At 41.1% G+C, this 20,178-nt stretch overlaps 2 protein-coding genes across 3 annotated transcripts in view; both read right to left on the minus strand.

The window, feature by feature from the left end:
- LOC146485683 (lipopolysaccharide-responsive and beige-like anchor protein) overlaps positions 1–20,178 on the minus strand; it is a 59,872-nt gene that overhangs the window by 3,644 nt on the left and 36,050 nt on the right. For both annotated transcript variants that reach the window (XR_014863332.1, XM_085103007.1), the window contains exons 35-52: positions 12,963–13,080; positions 12,278–12,380; positions 11,765–11,880; positions 11,070–11,182; positions 8,566–8,709; positions 8,072–8,191; positions 7,940–7,993; positions 7,258–7,356; positions 6,859–6,931; positions 6,053–6,147; positions 5,427–5,516; positions 4,577–4,604; positions 4,121–4,261; positions 2,780–2,833; positions 2,410–2,565; positions 1,966–2,145; positions 806–907; positions 90–292 (exon numbers count right to left, since the gene is read on the minus strand). Coding sequence is in view for 1 of the 2 variants with exons in the window: in XM_085103007.1 (XP_084959133.1) it covers positions 90–292; positions 806–907; positions 1,966–2,145; positions 2,410–2,565; positions 2,780–2,833; positions 4,121–4,261; positions 4,577–4,604; positions 5,427–5,516; positions 6,053–6,147; positions 6,859–6,931; positions 7,258–7,356; positions 7,940–7,993; positions 8,072–8,191; positions 8,566–8,709; positions 11,070–11,182; positions 11,765–11,880; positions 12,278–12,380; positions 12,963–13,080 (1,989 nt within the window). In the remaining variant the exon portion in view is untranslated. The remainder of the gene's footprint in view (positions 1–89; positions 293–805; positions 908–1,965; positions 2,146–2,409; positions 2,566–2,779; positions 2,834–4,120; positions 4,262–4,576; positions 4,605–5,426; positions 5,517–6,052; positions 6,148–6,858; positions 6,932–7,257; positions 7,357–7,939; positions 7,994–8,071; positions 8,192–8,565; positions 8,710–11,069; positions 11,183–11,764; positions 11,881–12,277; positions 12,381–12,962; positions 13,081–20,178) is intronic.
- LOC146485684 (protein mab-21-like 2) lies at positions 15,831–19,575 on the minus strand. Its single transcript, XM_085103045.1, has one exon. The coding sequence runs from the start codon at positions 19,057–19,059 to the stop codon at positions 17,980–17,982; it is 1,080 nt and encodes a 359-aa protein (XP_084959171.1). The 5' UTR covers positions 19,060–19,575; the 3' UTR covers positions 15,831–17,979.

Genomic DNA, 20,178 nt, shown 5'->3' on the forward strand with positions numbered 1-20,178 from the left:
GGAACACCACAAAGTCCTATAATTGTCAAAAACAGCATAACAGGAACTCAAGCAAAGCAAAATATGTGAATAAAAATGATATTACGAACCAGCATCTGATCATCGAGCTTTTTCTCACTCAGTAACCTGCCATTAACAGTGAACACCGCCAGATGCCCTGTACCGTCTGTGTAGTTAACTAGTACCAGGCCATCACGGGTCAGTTTCATCAGCCTCGGTCTGACGCACTCCCCAGGCCCCGGCAGTGTACGTAAGAGGTTTCCTGTCGTGGTGTGCAACAGGCACGGTCCCTCTACAAGACAACAAAATACAGCATCGTCAGTACTCTGATCAAGTAAGCATATTTGCCACATAGCCATCGAGGTTGAATTGAGTTTAATTGTCTGGGCAAGATGGTAATTTCGTGAAAAAAAGTTTATACGACTATATATTGTTGGTCGTTCACTGTTTCTAAAATCGCTCATGTAATAGGCCATTGCTGAGTTGCTGTGAACCTCACAAAGAAGTGAGGCTAAGTGCAAAACTTTTCATATGAAAATTAGTTTTGTTGCATATGAATGAAAACTAATTTTCATAACTAAAACTTTGCACTTAGCCTCGCTTTCATAATGAGGTTCAAAGCAACTCGGAAATGGTCTATTGCTAGACCTATCCCACCACAGAATGTTCCTTCCTTTTGCTGCACAATAAATCAGCGATACACCTGGGACTCGCTATGGATAAATTGGTGTCACCACAGTATCACATTCCTACTGACAGGCTTGCGACCTATTTACTTTTCACCGACCGGATTGAAGAAATATACCTTGTGAACCGCTGACCACAAGTCCTAGAGACGCGTTGACATCCACGCAGACCACAGTTTGTTCATGTCCCGTGAGGATTGCCAGCGGGGAGGGATTGTCTCCTATGAAACGACAAAAAATATTGACCAATAAAAACATAGAAATAAAACCAACTACCACGAAAAATGCACATGATGCAAGATTGGAAAAAAAAACCCAAAAAAAACAAAACAAAACAAAACAAAAAAAAATGATGCAAGATTGGAAGGCACACGAAGATCACTGGAATCCTTAACAGGAGATGGAGCGCATGCTTGTTCTATAAGTACCTTGACACCGAGCTGTTTTGTAGAGTAGTTTCGAAAGGACGGAGAGGTAAGCCCCTTTCCACGAATTGGTGTTTTACAGTGTTTATTTATTCCTGTGTATATTGGAATATTTCCTTTTTTATTTCAATTGATGTCTAGCAAAAAGGTAACAGAGGACCATTTGACCCTTGAGGTTCTATCTTGTTAACGAGTTAACGAGGGCGCAAAAATCGAGAGCCAATAAACTCACTGTTTAGTATAACATTCTTGAATAACATTCCACTAAAATAAAAAGTTGTACTTCAGTACAATCTCATTTTAAGGTTTAAATTACGCAAACAAAGAACCTTTTCTCCTAGGGTGGCCAATCGGATTACAACATTCGTGATGAAGGGTACTAGATTTACACTAACATGCGATATGGATCAGAAAAAACTTGATTTGCGAGTCAACCTTAACGATAATTAATACTGAATGCAAATGTGATTTAAGACGCCGTTACACGTTGTAACTTTAAGCTGAAACTTGCGTGCAACAGCGCTGCGAAAAAAGTTTCAGCAGGCGTTTCTTCGAACTTTCGTTGCGAGACAAGTTTCACGAAAAGTAGAACCGCTTTCTACTTCTGCAACGGATCGCAACGGTCGCGGTGGTGATAACACAAGAGTTTCACTGTGTAACACCACTTCGTAAAACTGGTCTCGTTCGCCGTTGTTTCAGCTATAAGTTTCAGCTAAAAGTTTCAACAAGTAACGGCGCCTTTAGAACAGTCACTAAAATGGCACGAACAAAGCGGTCAGTGATTCCTTGTTCACGACCAACCGACTTCGTTTCCGCATCCATCATCACTGGATTTTGGTGAATCTTGTACTCACCCTCCGCTCGGTCAGAGGCTGTGACTCTCTGAAGTCGCTCGCTCCACCGCCAAACCAACACAGTAGCATCACGTGATCCTGACACCACAAACGCGTCACCGCCTGTTAAACCCACGTGGCGTGAATAAGCCAAACATGTGACCACGTCCCAATGACCAAAGACACATTGTGTTAACTTTCCTGTGCAAAAATAGAAATAAGAAAAAGCGATGAGGTGCTAGCCATTATATTTGTATCGAAAGTATTTTACAGTCCAAACACTTTTATGTACCAAAATAAAGCATTTGGCGCCAAAATTCTGCCAACAAAGATGGCCAGTAAACAGTTTTCTGACGGCCGCGAGGTTCATCTATAATTAGACGAAAGCTCTTGGAAGCTTTCGAACTTGGCTGAAGTGCACCTTATCATCTTATCACCAGTCATGCGCGATCACGTAAATCTTACCGCTATCCGCCGAAAAACATTTGAAGCTGTTGTCCCAATAACCACAAGCCATGATGTGCTTGTTGTCAGCGGTCACCACAAAACAGCATGCGGTAGGCGTGACTGACTGATCCAGGGGTTCGCCAAGCTGCCGCCTGTGACGGCCAGTTGCTGTGGCTGGGAATAAAAAAAACATTTAAAAATAAGAGTTAAGCCTAAAACTAAGAGCGAGGGGTCATTCTGGGACGTATCAGCGTCGTACCAGTACAAAAATCGTGCCAGCATCAACATGTTTAATGCCTAGACAAAACCCGGTATGCTATTTGTGCCAGCGTATAACCTATCGGATTAAGTCTCACCATAATGGCAGCTTTAAACGTAGACAACTTACCTAACATTGGATCTTGTTCAACTTGTACTCCTCGTAGACCCAGCTTTACGTCTCCTAAAAAATAGATTCAATTGTTTTTTACCTGACATAAGCTCTACTGTGTAACAAGGCGCTGTAACTACGTCGATACTAATTATCTTGAGTATAATCTTGTTTAATTTCCACTAAATTTTACACTATCAAACTTGGTCGAATACTAGTTTACAAGTAATTCCCGACTAATCACAGCTGAACTAGAAAAGCCGATATCGTGTTTTCCGACCAGTGTGCGGAAGAGACTGGGTACAACTTCTGTCGACGACTCAGAATAGGCCATTCCATGAAAACGAGGCTTCGTGCATAGTTTTTATTAGGGAAATTAGTTATCAATCACATGCAAACAAAACTAATTTCACATGAAAAGCTTGGCACTTAGCCTCGATTTCGCAATGAGGTTCAAAGCATCACTGGAACTGAAAATATTCAGTATTTGCAATATAACAGTCAACTCTCTCGTAAGCGACCACCCTTGGGGCACGACAAAGTGGTCGTTTACGGGAGGTGGTCGCTTACGAGAAAGATAAAAAAATAAGCCTAATACTGAATTGTTTCATTAATTACATAAAAATATTACCTTATCAGCTAAAATTACGCAAATAGAAACTAATTTATTTGATTTTTTCACTTGCACTAGAGTGTAGAGTACTTGTCAATGTGTCTCATGTTACACTTGAGCTCAGCAGTCCGGGGTAGCGTCCTTAAAAATTGAACTTTTTTCACTTTTGAGTCAAGATTTACTAACGATCATATGTGATTATGTTGGGTGGTCGCTTACCGGAAACAGAAAACAAAAGAATATGTCAATTTTCTGGCCTAAAAAGTGGTCGCGGTCCCTTAAGAAATTTGAGTGGTGGTCGCTTATGAGAGAGTTCTTGAAACAGTATTTTTTAAACTGAGAAACAAAACGGTAGTTTTCGAAGTGGTCGCTTACGGGAGGTGGTTGCTTACGAGAAGTGGTCGCTATGAGAGAGTTGACTGTATACGAGCTTGGGGAAATATCTTCCAATTTATAATGAGCTTGTTCCGGCGTAATATAATCCAACCCTATCCTCACCATCTTAGCCACTCTTGCTTGAACTTGTTCTCAACTTGCTGCTCAGAACAAACATAGAAGCGGTCACATTACCAAAACAACTACCTACAGTTACCATTGTCCGAACTGAAGACTAACTATAGTAGCGGCGTAGATGTGACCGCAATCATTATATTCTACCAAGATGACCCTTGATCCCTTTCGCGACGTGGGTGTGCTTCTGGATTTCTCGTCCATATAATACTTAACTCGCATTTCTCTTTCCTTACCTGACGTTAACCATTTGTTGACCGAGAAGCACTGATTACAACTGATCGTCACCACAGAGGGGGAGGGGACGGTGAAGTCTGTGTTTGCTGCTACATGAGTTACTGGAACATCCCCTGTCACTTTGAAGGTGAGATAGATACCTGAAAAAAGAGAAACCATAACACGCAGGATTACAAAGCATGGAAGGAAGGATTTAAGGCGATATGAATCGAGATGCCGGATAAACACAGTTGCATAGACCCTATGTATAAATGGCTGACATTTTAATATTCTTTTGTCTGCATTCAAATTAGCCTCACTAACCTTGTTCCAGATGAAATATTCTTTTGAGTTTTTCACTCAAGAACGAGGTTAGAAAGGCCAATTTTAATGCAAACAAACAGAATATTAAAATGTCAGCCATTTTGTATGGGGTCTATATCTCAACAAAAACCGAGCTTGTGCGATCAACATACTTTTAAATGGCTCCTCCTCTCCAACAATCTAAAACATGAAAAAAAAAAAAAAAATGAAATACAACATACATCACTTTATAATGTCAGTGTATTTAGCAAGAAAGTGCTGACTGGAGACAATATAAATATTACAAACGCACGAAGATTGGACACATTTTCATGTACAACTGTTGCCATAACAACAATGATTTTAATGCCGGTGACGGGAAAATGAACAACTTCAATACATTCTTCGCCCCCTGAATATTTCTCCAGAGGCGTTTTTTTTTTCACGGGGGGGGGGGGGGGGGGTGTAATTCTTCGTGTTGCAGAAGAGTTGACCTGCGCTGTTTAAAACGTCTTACATGGTTGGTCGAGAGAAGAAAAGAACGAACAACAGCCTTCAAAAACAACACAGCTGCAGGTTATCAGGTAAAAGTAAAGTCGCACAAGAGCCTAAGTGGCCCACACGGCCGGAGCTTAGCGCGGTTTATCAGGGTCCAGTGAAAAAAGAGCTTTTAAAAGGTGCGGGTCTACAGGTTGCAGAAATCATTGTTCGTTAGTTATTTGTGTTGTGGCGTGAATGAGGGAGGCGCTGATTTCGGAAACCCTCAAGAGGACAAAGGGGTATTTCCATTTTCCATCGCGCGTTTCCACGTTAGTTTTGCACCTGGTTCTACACTAACGTTTGTGTTCGCTACATAGGATACGCTTCTTTTCAACTTGACTCGGAACGCGCTGCGTTGAAGTCCGTACTGAACATAGCACACAAGCCGCATTCATCACAGGAATAAACTAAACTTCAACTCTGCCAAAGCGCTTTATGCTTATTCAGCGTTTATGAAAAATCTCCTAAGCACTGTTACTTCACCTGAGTTTCTTGAGGGAATCTTGACACGTGCGGATCGTGTAGCAACTGAGACGGTGTTTGCCCAAAGCTCTTGATCTGTTGCTCTACAGCCTAAGGAGAGAAGAGCCGTACATTGCAGTGACTAAGTCTACAGGGAACCCTCCTAAGTTAAAGGGGCACTGTTGCGGATATTCTGCCGATTTTGGTAAAACCTGTTCAAATGTTTGACAAAGCCGAACGTTTCTCTATTCTAATAAGAGAACATTTTGAAATACAATGTGTTAATGCTCAACATTGAATACGGGGCGCGTGGGAGAGAAGGGGGGGATGACATCAATGAACGACATACAGCAAAGATCAGTGTTGATTCTGCAGTTTAGTGCGAAAAAACATTCAAACACTGGAGCCAAATGTCCCTAACTCAATTGGCCAGAATTGTAGATCTTCAGTGGAACCTCGTCAGTGCTAAGCACCGACGATCCCTAAAAACTTAGTTGGATTAACGAGATTTAAATTAGGGAAAGACTACACAAACTTTGCTCGATATGGAGGGTTTTCAAGACATTACAAAAATTAAACCCACACTATTTTATCTTATACGGTAATTCCCTTTGCAGGTGACGAAAATTAAACATGACAGAACTCACCTCTCTCATTACGGGATCAGCTATGGAATCCAAATCTACACTGCCTTCGTATGTTAGGTGAAAAAACACATTAGTGGCCTTGACAGCCTCGGGACCTGAAAACAAAGCGACAAGAGGAACAAATAACCTTAAGCTTTCATGAATTCATGCCATCCCGTAACGATGATTTCGTAGTAGCATGTGGCATGTTCTCTTGGTATTGAAGACGGGGTGGTCCGATAAACAGCGAGTCCAATTTTAGACCTCAAGTGGAGCTAAGTTGTTGAAACCTGGCCTTTGAAACTGAACACGAGTAACGACCACAGTTAAGACACCTGATTCCACAGTTTACTTGCGCCAACCAGACCAGAAACGATGTACTGGCAAGGATAAATTGCGACAGACTGGTTACTCTATCCAGAGGGAACAATAATTTTCTTAGGTGGTTCAGAATCCTGCCCTACGCTCCCGACGACAGACCCTTAACTATTTTAAGGTAAGTTAATGAAGGAAACACAGAACTGAAAGACTAGGAAAAATTGAATTAAGAAACAGCACCGAAGAATAATAGGCTATTTCCAAGTTGCTTTGAACCTCTTTATGAAAGCAAAGCTTCGTGCATAGTTTCTATTTTCAGAATTAGTTTTCATTCATATGCAAACAAAACTAATTATGAAAAAGCTTTGCATTTAGCCTCGCTTTCATAATGAGGTTCGAAGCAACTCAGAAATGGCCTATTACGCAAATCATAATAAGTATGAAAAAAGTGGGAGACGGGGTGGGGGGGATTGGACACTATCTAAGGATGTTAAAGTTAAGTGCCGTACCTTTCTGTTTAAATCCAAATATGAGGTCGACCCATTCGTGTAAATGAGCAGAAACGTGTTTCGACTCCAACGCCTGAAAAATAAATGAATTCAACGCAAAAAATATTTAGTGCTGACGATTTTATGGAGAAAAAGAGATGGCCTGGATTTGGCTTGGCTCCTACACAGCCGTAATTAGGGTCGTCACGCAACGCTTCTCCCCACTGAGCGTTGCGTGACGACGGCTGTGTAGGAGACAAGGTATTTGGCCCAAACTGAAGACTTGCCGTGTCGCAAGGTCGCGGTCAAAATCACACTGTACTGCTAGCCATTCTACACTAGCGACAAGACAATCGGTCAAATATGGAATTAAAAAAGTAGTTCCTGTGATGTAAATCTGAGAGAGATGAGGAAACTTACCGCTCTGTGAAGTGTGACAAATTCCTCAGGCGAGGACGCCCATTTGGGAAGTTCGACATCATCAATGACCACTCCATCGTCATCAATACCAAACGTAAACTGAAAACAGTGAAAAGCTGCCATCAGGATCTTTTCCCCTTACCTTATTAATACAAGGTCGAGGAAAAATGATTGAAGTTGAATTAACCCTGTGGTGCCGTTTATTACTGGCGCTGTACAAGGCGACTCTAACTTTGAGTTTGCGGATGAAATCCTACATTTTAACCACTCAAATCAAAGCTACTGAACAGCACTTTCCTTTGGTGCTGTTTATTTTGCTATACAAATGGTTCTAACTTTGGAGTCTATAGATGAAATCCTTAGCGTGACCATTCACATGAAAGCTTTTCAACAATACTTTCCTTTGGTGCTGTTCATTATGTTGTACAAGGTGCTTTCAACTTAGAGTCCGCGGACGAAATCCTAAAGTGCGAACATTCAAATGAAAGCTATTGAAAAGTCCTTTCATGAGTACTGTTTTTTGTTCAATTTTTATCAATCTCGCATTTCCAATTTTGAATTCAAGTGCTCAGGACTGGCAGTAAAGGATTGATCTCTTTGATCGACCTTCACCTCGTACTAGTTTACACTTTGAAGTTTGCAAAGGCACTGACTCGAATTATAACAAGAAAAAGAGACTTACATTATTTGAGTTTACAAACATCTCTGGCAGATAGTACAGCTCTGGAATCAGTTCCTGTGACAAGAAAAGGTAATTAGTACTTTTGTCTAACCATGTGCTTCTTTTGATGAGAAAGAGGGATAAGACACTCACCTTGACATCTGATGTGTCTCGCTGACAATTCTGCCACGAGCGGATAATGGAACAGAACGTTCGGCCAGGATGGTCGAATTTGCCTCCTTGAAGATTGAGGAACTGGGTTGCAAACGGCTCCTGTTGCAAAACAAAACAAGAGTGAACGAAAGAATGAACGAGCGAGCGAGCGAGCGAACGAACGAACAAATGAACGAACAAACGAACGAACGAACGAACGAGCGAGCGAGCGAGCGAACGAGCGAGCGAACGAACGAACAAACGAACAAATGAACGAACGACTGAACGAACGAAACAACGAACAAACTAACGAGCCAGCGAACGAACGAACAGGAGCGAACAGAGGAGCGATGTGAAGGCTGTTATGGAGCCATTTTAAGTTTTAAAGATCATCAAATCATATTTAACAACAACAGTACGGAAACATGTTTCGCTTCCGAGTCAGATTTCTTCCAGCCTCATTTGTGTCCGCACAAGTTCCCATGACAACTTACCACGCGAATCATCCAAGCCAGTGTGAACCCGGATGTAGAATAGTGCGTACCATAATGAAACGGTGGAATGTCGTCATTTTCATCCCAAGAGGCGTATCGCTCGACAAACTGCGCATGTCTTGTGGGGTTCAGAGAGCCGATGGGCTACAAAAAACACAAGAAATAAGTGAAAAAGTTTGCATGAATTTCAACCTTCTCCAATGTCACTCTCTTTCGGGAGAGAGACTCTTTAAGTTACAGAGACAGTTTAAGGTGGCTCTATACCATTTCTTCAGTTTTCGCTGGTAGTGCTATATAGTTTTCTTGATGTTCTGGTTCTTTCAGCTCTGTTAAAACATCTGGGTTCAAACATAGTTTCAAGTAAATAAAAACACCGTTACAACTGTTTAACTCTGTTTCCATGGCAACCAGCGGATGATACATCTGTTGATCCCTTCACTCCTAGGTAGTTTCAAAACAGGTTTGTCTGAATTTCGCGCGGTAAAATTTCGCTATTTTTTGTGTAAAGAAGAGAGAAACTCCAAAGTATCTCCTCATAAAGTCAAAAAAAATTCTGTACATACGTTTTGCCAATTTTCGTTTTTAACTCGTGAATGCGCGCATGCGCAATGAACGAGTTATAGCGATAGCTGACTCTCGACTTGGTCGATCAGTCGATCAGTCGATCAGTCGGTTTTGTCGTTAACTTTCGGGCGTGCGCAGTGAATGAGTTTTAAATTCAATTAGTGGAAAAAAACACGCGAACATTTGTTGTTCATGGCGCATCAGGAAATTCTTATTCAATATGTAGAGAATAATTTGACGATCATTTAGTGCAAGAATGGCGATTTTTCGTTCAATCTGAGCAAAGTTTCAAGTTTTTTCAGTTTTTCAGAAAGTCCGGGGTCGTAAACTCAATTAGTGAAAAAAAAAAAAAAAATGTGAAAATTTGTTTCACGACGCGTCAGAATTCTCTCATTCATTCTGTAGAGAATAATTTGACAATCATTTTAGTGTAAGAATGGGGATTTTTCGTTGAATCTGAGCAAAGTTATAGGATTTTTTCGTTTTTTTCTACGAAGTGCGGTTTCTTTCAAGAATTAAAAATAATTTAATTTAAAAATAATTTAATTAAAAATAATTTAATTTGTCAGTTTTCACGCGAAAGCGGAACTTGCCATGTCACGCATCATTGACGTCGTAAACAAAATTATGCAAATTTCTGGTGAAATGAACACTTTTAAGATCTTGTCAGCTTTCATAGAGGTTTCAAAGGGAAAAAATGTTTCATTTTCGAAATTTACAACTGGTAATTTATGGGAAAGCAAAAGGACGCGGTCGATAAATAATTCTTATTTAGCAAGAGCTTGTCATAGTTCATTATTTTTACTTGAGGATTGCGTGGACTGAACTCCAAAGGAAAAATTTCACGCATTTATGTCGGGCATGAATCGTAATGCGATACTTTGTTGAACATATTTCCCTTTGTGAGATCGGCTTGCCCTACAGTAATTTTGTAATTTTAATTCCCAAAAAAACTTCACTTGCCCATCGGGCAAGTGATGGTTAGAATCCACTAGCCCGATCGCGAAATCCAGTAGCCGCGGACTTGCATGACGTAGCTGCACATGGCGTGCTCCTATAAACTTTGAATAAAAAAAACACGTGATATTTTTTAATCGGCGCATCAGAATAATCGGCTTATTCAATCTGTACAGAATAATTTGACAATCATTTTAATAGTACAAGAATGGTCATTTTTCGTTACATAATCGGGCAAAGATATAATTTCTTTTAGCTTTTGAGGAAGTTTCCGTAGCCGTCTAAATTGCAATTACTATGTGTCATCTGCATTCACGAGTTGGCTCACAGGAGCCTTTGATTGCCATTTATTGCAGTTGTCCATGTATAATTCTCCCTAAGATTTTTTGGAGCACAAATACCAGCCCAATCCTAACATTGAGCCAATTTTCAGAAAAATTTACCGAGGCAAACGCGTCAAAATATCCTTTACTTTTAAGGCTAAAACTGGTCTTGTTTCGCGCGCCAGCATAATGAAAATTCACTTATCAGTTAGAAAACCACGCGCCCTCTCGCCATTTTAGTACACTGTCGCCGCACGCCAAATAACTGTATGGAGTCACCTTAAGTCATCTAATACAACTATGGAAACAAGGTAAACATTTTCCACTGAATTCTCTAATGTTCTTACTAACAGGGACCTTCCGATCAAAGTACGAATACGAGATTGAGTACATCCCCAGAACTCTCGCTCCTTCCCAGAGTGAGTGCAGTCCAACTCGTTCTGTCATCATATGAGTGATTAACAATTAGCTGATTGCAGAATTTTGTTGCTCGATTTATAAGAGACTGAAGAACAACTGTTTGGAACAGGAAAGGTATTGGTTTCGAGGAAATTGTTGCTTATGAGAGGTCAGGTCTTGGAAAACAGCCGTTTATAAGCGACGTGACTGGAGATAATTCAAGTGCCAGACCGCTAAAGAAACCTCTTCATATAATATTACCTTCGAAAGATCTCTGTAGATTTTGGGATCCGTCAAATCCAGCGAGTCAGCCTCGTAGTTGGTCAAAACCCAGGGGAACACTGGGTACTGGTTTAGATCGCAGAAAGTTCGACCTGTAGCAACACAACAAAGCGTCAATTAGTAAACTAATGACAGCCTTTCAACACTCCACAAAATGAAGAAAAGGTTCACATCAGAAAATACAATACAAGAACTTTATTTAAAGAGGGGGGAGTAATAACCTATGACAGTTTTCTAACTTTCGGCCCTCAACATAAGAAGAACATTCGAATTTGCAAAATTAAATAAGGGATAATGAATATTCGCAAAAGCACACAATATAAATATAAATATATTAATTGATGAAGAAAAAGTTAAATATGTATAAAATACCTAATGAAGGGGTGGTTGGCACTACGAAAAACGGTTACAAAACAGAGGATAGCGACAATTCAAACACAAGAGATCTTCCAAGTGCTCAACAGAGGAGAGGCATGAACGAAACAGATTTCGTACTTTAGACTTAAAAGAGGAGAGGGTAGAATTAAGAGATTTAGGTGTCAGTGGATACGAAGGAGTAGAAAACTGTTTTAGGCCGGTCAGAACTAAGACCATTGAAAAGTTCAGCAGCAGAATAGGCCGGTGTGCGTTTCCCAGAGTTACGATGTTGGCATGGCAAAATCGATCGCACTTACCAGCAATAGTGTTAAGGAACATAAGGTATTGAAAGTTGGACACTTCTCTCTTTTGCCAGCGTTGCGTCATGGTTGACTTTTGAAACAGTTGTCGCGGAGAATATAATGATGCCGCTCTGAAAAATAAAGGACACAATCACATAAAGAAGGTACTGGAAAGGGAAGAAGCAAAAACATCTGTGCGATAAGTAGAATGATGACTTGTAAACGTTTTACGGTCGTACGGTTACCGTCAACCTTTGCGGAATGAAAGTGAACGAAACGTCTCCGTTCTGTGAGCAGTGCAAAATGTATAAGCGATTAGTGGACTAAAGTGCGGGAAAAAGTAAGACGAGCAAATCATTAGCGGTTTTGGGCAAAATTCTGATTGGCTAACGTGAGAACCAATACGGGAACAAGATGAACAACGCGTGAACAGCGCCAAGCGCTGGAAACCGCTCGTGGTCATTTCTGTCGCTTGCCGTTTGCTGTAAATGTAATTCTAATCTCTATTAATGGCAGCAACAAGCCAACCTGGTTTGAGGTATTCCAAAATATGTCCCCACTCCAACAGGCGGCAGAGCTCGGATCACTTTTCTCACAGTCTGTTGATCAGCAAACTTGAACATTACAGACGCTGGAAAAACAACAGCAAAATATGTGAAATAAGTGTGATGTTATGTTTTAAAGAGGCACTGTTACGGAGATTTTGCTGTATATGTTGGCCAAAACCGAGGAAAATACGGAATGATTTCTCCGCGGAAAAGTAAAATATAATCAGTTTTTAGCAGTTGCTCCAAAATTCGCAAAAGGAACTTGAAAAAAAGTGGCCAATTTTTTCAAGTTGCAATCCTTATCCATCCTAGCCATCTGCAGACAAAAGTTATTGATACTAGTTTCTGTGTCCTAGTGGGGTTATTTTTAACAAAACTGAACCCTTATTTTAATGTTCCAATCAACACAAATATGATTTGTCGCTATTCAAAGTGACGCTAAAAATAGTTAACACTGCCCCTTTAAGCCTGGTGAGTAAAGGATAGAGGTATTTTTTCAGTAAGTAACACAGTCATACTCGGAAAAAAGAAATCCGCGTTTTTTTAACAGGAGTCGAACCTATGACCATCGGATTACTAGTTCGGACGGCTCCCACGAGTCTCCTGTAGCTCAGCGGTAGAGCATCCGAACTAGTAATCGGAAGGTCAGGTTTTTAAGTACTTACTTCCGGTTGAGGTAAACAGCTCCACCGCGCAGTTCTGTAACAGATATCGTCGGGAAAATACGGCTTTTATTGCATCCAAGGGCCACTTGCCATGCAGACAATCCATGTACATCAGAACCTGTGAAAAATGACATCAGCTCTGTTAAATTTCCGTTCATTTTACACGGTTCCGACATAGCTCGTGTGTTTCTCGTAACACTCTTCGAATTATAGGAGATTTTGAAACACTTTTGGGAATAAAAATGAGCGACAAAATTACCGAGACGTTCACTAATTTTGTCACTAATTTTTATTCCCAAATGTAGAACACTCTGCAGCTCTGTATTATGTTCAACGGCTTTTGTAAAGGAGCCTCCGTACACTGTGCAGCAAGCGGTTCGAGGGTTCTTGTGGGCATTGAAAAGCGTTTTTCGGTTTCTTGGCCGCGTTCTCTGAACGGACCAAAAATCCGCGGAAATGCTGGCTACAAAGGCTATAGTCAGGATATGCGTTAGTCATTTCATAATTCACGTGGCGTTAACTGAAGTGACTAAAGCTGTTTTTTGAATGCGATTTTAGAGCAGTTTTCGATTTAGTCTCGTTAAACCAAAACCAAGGTAATTACTCTGGCCAATCACAACAGACGTAAACATCACAATGGACCAATCAGAATTTGAAACGAATACAAGATACCGGTGCAAAGCGCGGGAAAACACGTGCGAGCGAGGCACGATTGGTTTAGGTTTGGCTTCCTATTGGTTGAGAAAGTAGCGCAAACCCTACAAACCAATCACAGAGCGCAGAAAAGCAAAACCAAGGCAACTGCGAAATTACTTTCGACACTCAATTGAAAAGCACTCTAGTTTTACATTGATAAACATAGTAAACACTTTGAAACTTAGTACTTAGGAGTGCCTGAACGCAATTCTTACTCCACATTTCTCAAGAAAAGGAGTAACTCATTTATTAAGAACTTAGTTTTTGACTGTAAAAGTGAGTTGCTTCAAGGGCAAAGAACTCGGAAGGACGTTTTCTTCACTATACAAAACTTAGTTCAGGAATGAATGCAATCAAGACAGCTCAGCCATACTAAAGTTTGTTATAATTCACTGAACCATGAGAACCACCTAAACTGACCTAAACACAGCAAACCTGTTCGTTATTTGAAAAAGAGGACCGTAATTACTCTGATCGATCGCAACAGACACAAACAACACAGTGAAGCAATCAAAGATTGAACCGTAGCCGGCATAAAGCGCGGGAAAGCGTGTTACGCAAGACACGATTGACGTTGCCTCTCAATTGTTGATGATAAAGAGGTGCCAGTTTTGCCAGCCAATCACAGAAAATATTAAAGTAAACTAAAGTAATCGCGAATTACTTTTCACTGAAACTCGATTGAAAACCGCTCTGTGAGATAATCCCTTTCTTTACGGACATAAAAGGACAAAAAAGCCTCCAAAAAAGTTAGCCCCAAGATATCTCAGTTCCGCGGTATCTGACGAGACAGGAGCGAACAGCGGTGGCATTTGGGGGATTACTTGCTTTTGTCTGAGCCGCGTGTCATCAATATTTACAAATCTTAAGCTCTGTTTTCTCATCAACGAGTTTTTAATTAGCGTAACTGTCTACTTGTGGTATATTTCTATGTTAGACAGCTTCTCGTTATTTGCATGTGTTGGGAGCGAGTATGAGCAACGCTAAAGTGAACCGCTAGTTCAAAACATTACTTCACCAATCCTCACTCATTTTTTGCCGTAGCTAAACCAAAGAGAAGCTTTCAGTTAAATTTTACTGGTTGTTTTTGACTGCATCGCCGTAATTGTTGATGACACGTAAAAAAAGTTTTAGTTTGATCTTGAAACCCCGGCGAAGGCCATAAATGGCAACTGACAAGAGTTGTACACGATTTTTGTGCATGAAAAGGGCAGCATACCGACATAGCGACATAAGTCGCATACCGACAGCATCAGTGGTAAGCGAGGCTGTATCGCCTACACCAACCGTGGTTGCACTTCACACGTGGTTCTCCCACGTGATGATAACACTTCGCCGGAGTATTCTATTATTTCTCTCCGGAATTCCTTGTTCCCGCGTTTACCGTATAGATACACGAGCTTCAATTCCAAACTTAACGCCGAACGTTACTGTTCTTATCCATTCAAAACTACGATTTCAACATTCGACGATGGCAGTTACGTGCAACGTTTAGTTATGTGCAACCAATCCCAGCTCCGCTGGTTCTCGTACATGTTTTGGCCCCACTCCACATTTAGCTAAATAAAGGTCATTAGCACCCTTGCGTTTACCCGGCAAAGTCTCCGGCGCTTCGCCTCTTACGCAGACACCAAACAAATTTCACTGGCATCGTTAGTTTCTCAGTTCTGCGGTTCTTAAAACTGACGAGGAGATGGTTCACTTGCAAGGAATAACTACAGGTTGTGTTCATTCATTTTATTTACTTTTAATACTTTAGTAGATTAAGGTCAGAATAATATCTTCATGGCGCCTTCGCAAGGCGCCTCCAATTGTTTTGCAGTCTCCTAGAAACTAGTTTTAATTTAAAATAGACAACGTAAAACTAGAAGCAAAGAAGATAAATTCTCGGGTCTCCCTCTTTTGTTAAACACAAAGCCTGTCTCCATTAAAACAATCCAGCTAGAACAAAACGTTGTAATAAGTGATTTTCATAGCTCCTCGATATTCGAACGAATAGGGCGTTTAACAAGCGCCACTACGGCGACAGCAACGGGAACGTTACAAAACAATAGAACTTAAGAGAAAAACAAAGGCTCTGCATGGCGTTGTAAATTTTGGTACACTTACGTGAAATGACTAAATTCAAGGTTTTTTGGCGGGAAATGTTTCATTCCCTGTCTCAACTTGAACGGCGTTTTTACCTGTTCTTTTACTGTATAGTTCGGCCACATTATACAAGTTGAAGGAATCGCAATAATTCCGAAGTAGTACAAGTAACGCGAACTTATATTTTCAAGCGACGTTTTCCGTCGGCGTTGCTGTCGTGGCTTCTTAAAGTCCCTAATAATATAAAGTACGGCAAAACTGTTATCTCAATTAAGGACTCAATAACAAAATGGAAACAGGAAATAAGCTGTAAAAAGCTAGCGAGTTATGACTGCTAGCGAAAATGTCGGTTTGAACGCGTTAAATTAAGCCATCTGCTTCATAAACCAAGCCTGAGGCTACGAAAGGTGGCTTTTCAGTTGTCAATTAAATTTGTTCACTTAATTAAATTGGAAAATAATAAATTTCCTCCAAACAATTATTAAAAAATGGAAGCTTAAGTAGACATTTCAATTCTTTTCCTTCTAGATTCAAATACTGAATCTTTCGTTGAGTACTTGGATCTAACTTTTTGAAGGCCTAAGGTCTGGCCATTTAAATGGAAGCTATTAGGCAGCATTTCGTGTTGTGCTGTTTACGATCTTGTACGAGGTAGTTCTAACATAGAAGTCTGTAAATGAAAAGATATGGCGTGGCCATTCAAATAAAGTTACTGAGCAGTACTTTGCCACGGTACTGTTTATTATAATATCAAGGTGATATTAATTTTTGAGTCTGTGAATGAATTCCTGAGGTGCAACCATTCATATGAAAGCTACTGAAGAGTACCTGCCTGTGGCGCTGTTTATTACGCCCTACCAAGTGGTTTTGAGTCTGTAAATGAAATCCTCAAGTGCGGTCATTCGGATAAAAGCTACTGAACAATACTTCCCTGTGGTGCTGTTTACTACGCTGTACAATGTGGTTCTTACTTTTGAGTCTGTGGATGAAATCCTAAAGTGTGATCATTCAAATGAAAGCTACTGAGCAGTACTTTCCTGTGGTGGTGCTTATGATGATATATAAGGTGGTTCTAACTTTTGAGGCTGTTGGTGAAATCCCAAAGTGAGACTACATGACAGCTTTGGGGAGTGCTTGCCTATGGTGCTGTTTGTTACACTGTGCAACGTAGTTTTGTGTCTGTGGATGAAATCCTGAAGTGTGACCATTCATGTGAAAGCTACTGTGCAGTATTTTCCTGTGGTGCTGTTTATTACGCTGTACAAGGTGGATCTAACTTTTCCTAAAGTGTGACCATTCAATGAAAGTTACTGAGCAGTAGTACTTTCCGTTGGTGTAGTACTCCCAAGTAGAAATTGTAAACTGATCCCGGCTCCAATCTTATCGAGCACACGCCGAAAGAGTTATTAAAGTGCAGTGCCTCGAAGCCTTGACTACAGATTATGAGAGATTTAATCCGTCTCATCTAATGATCTTAACAGTGTCAAAACTTCCACGATTTACAGTGATTCTATAATCTCTTGCCACAAACCAAACCTCTGTGGATGCTAGCAAGCCTTGTACACACCGTATGCCTCGGAGCGCGTATCACAGATAAAGAATGTGTCTATTCTAGAGAGTCAAACTTCCAGAAATTGTCGTGATTTCCCATAGCATGTGATGCACCAAGCGTGTTTGCATGCTAGCATCCCTTGGTAGTTTTGCCATTCATTGATACACATTTCAATTACTTTCCGTTAGTTTGAAGCGCTTACCGCACACAAGGATCAAAAGATGAAGTGGTCCTATCCCAAGGAGTGTCAATGTTCCAAAATTTGTGATGATATCTCTTGCGATGTACCAAACCCTAACTGGATACAAGTAACCTTTGTTTTCCTTACAGAGCCCACTTAATCAGTTGCTGTTACCTTGAAGCGGTTATCACATGACATACTCCTACCAAAAATACAGTTCGTCTTTCCTTAAGAGTGAGTATAGCTTGCAGACTGCAAAGGGTGTGTGCATGCTAGCATAAAGAATAGGAAATTCTTTAATGAAGTGCTGTCGCTTGAAGCGCTTAGCAGCAGCTAGTTTAACTATCAAAGATGAAGTTTGTATATTCTAAAGATTTCTGAAAGCTTCCAGGTTTTATCGCGACAACCCCAGCGATGTACGAAGCCTGTTTGGACGATACCAACTCTTTGATAATATTGCCAATAGTAGAAATCGGGCCAAAAATTAACATGTGACTAGTTTACAGTTTGTCAAAGCTTCCGGGATTTGTGGCGATGTCTCGCGCAATATTCCATGCTTGTTTTGCTGCAACGTCCAACGCCTGCTTCGACTTACAACCAAACAAATCCACTCCCTTGAGAAAGAAGTGCGGGCATTTACGACATTGCAGACAAGACACGAGCTGCAAAAGAATACCATTGATTCTATCCAGAAGAGCTTCATCGGTCCATTCCAACTCTTTGGGGTGTTTCTCGCATTCGTACAGAAGTAACATGACTAGGTGTACATACTCCAGGGGCTTCCCGGGTAGATCAAGGTGTTTGTCGTAGAGAGTTTTTAACATGCTCCGACAAAGCCTCCTTCCAGCCGTAGCGAATAATACGTCTTCAGCTTCACTGAAGTCTAACAACCAGGCATCGCCTTCCGACCCGGCTCCCTTGACGGTTGGGTACGGATCCCGGGCTAGCAATGAGAAACCCCGCAGTTTAATGCTTGCTATCACCGGCTGTGAAGGCCAAGGGGTTTCACGGTTAGGCCAACAACAACCGTTTTGTGGCCAAATAGAACCGCAACGGAAGGCCGGGATCAACTCTACTGTGCAACGCTCCAAAACCGTGAGCTTCGCGCAGAAATGATTGTCTACGCTGACGCGAATTTGATTCTGAAGTTCTCCGCGTCGAATGGCCTCGGAAACTAACGAGGTAAATCTCGAGCGGATCTTTCTCGCCGACAGGTACCCAGAAGCCGTTATAAACTCTGTCCAAAGCGACATGGAACGCTTGCGTTCATCGCTGAGCTTTAACATGGCGCACCCAGGTGGGCAACCCTCGTCGATAAAGTTAAATACACCCATTTGGTTCAAATACAGGTGCACTTCGAAGTTGCGAGGTGACAGAGCCTTCACTCCTTGGTATCTTCCATCGATCAGCTTCAGCGATGAAATAAAGCGAGGTTCAAGCGCCTCAACATGCTTCAATAGTTCCTGCACAACTGTGCAAATGTTTGTTATGGCTTTATAGAGCTCCGTTTTCCGCCTCTGTACCCTCGTGCCAACGAACTTCTGTAAGCCATTGCGGCGCTCGGGAAAGACGAACGCCATATTGAGGGCAAGAATACACTCCGTCAAGATGCACAGTCAAGACGAAACGTTTGGTTTCAGACGGCTGCGGGGTTTTTGTTCCGGTATACAGCGTTTACGCGCTGCAGTTGGAGCAATTGAACCTGTCAGCGGCTATTAATCTCACGGACAATAAGCGAGTTTGAAACACGACTAATAAAATACAAGGGTTCAATGACTCTGGATAAATTATTACCCGCAAAGAAGAAAAAATGCCGCCCGCAAAAGTCTGTTAACGACCGCCAAGCTCGTCAAATCCAAAGTAGAAGTACTTGAAAAATTCCGTGCATTGTTAAAATACAATCTCGGAAAAATCCAGCCCGAGAATTTCGGCTACTTGTTTGTATGTTATCGGCCCCGCCAAAGCGTTTTCGCATCTCTTTGCCGAGTGCCGAGTCGTTTGTCTATCTTATTAAACTTTCTAAACATAGACCGCCTACCGACTGCTTATTATTGCCCAAGATATTGAAACTTTCGGCAACTGTTCCTTCAAGGAAAACTGCGGCCTCGGTAAACCTCAACTTGAGATTAACAACCAATTGAGAAACATCAGAGCATTTCGACAATCGAACGAAAACATCGTCACCGCAATAGCTTTTTCGCTGAAAGCATATTTACGACCATTTAGTTTCATTTTCGTTCGCGTTTCATTGTTTATTACGGTTTTAATAACCCCACGTTTATAACGTTAAAAACAATTTGTCTGCGGCAAGCATGAAAAGCAATAAATTAAGAGCAAACAACGGTGCGGATAAAAGGAACCATGAAAAAAATGACAACAAAATCGCCGGCCAGGAAAGCAAGCCGGCAAGTAAAATTATTGAACCGCACATGCTGTTAATTTTAAGAGTTTTAGAACATCCTTGCAGTATTTATTTAGTACAACTCTCTGTTAAAATCGTGTTGGTGTCGCATGAAATAACACAGTACAATTGGATAATAAATGAAATCCCAATAAACATATCAACACGTCTTTAGCAACTAGTCTAGAAAAGTGTGTGCTTTTAAAAGCCGATAATCATTCATGATACAGGAGCGAGAAGAAAACGTTCAAGCCTCCACAGCAAACACGGTCGAGTGGTTTGCCTTGAATATTTTTTT

This window comes from Pavona decussata, unplaced genomic scaffold, assembly GCF_977016875.1.
Source record: "Pavona decussata unplaced genomic scaffold, jaPavDecu1.1 SCAFFOLD_25, whole genome shotgun sequence".
Taxonomy (NCBI): Eukaryota; Metazoa; Cnidaria; class Anthozoa; order Scleractinia; family Agariciidae; genus Pavona; species Pavona decussata.

What these genes read in the sequence shown, in the direction of transcription:
- LOC146485684 (XM_085103045.1), bottom strand. Translation starts at nt 19,059, where the DNA reads ATGGCGTTCGTCTTTCCCGAGCGCCGCAATGGCTTACAGAAGTTCGTT.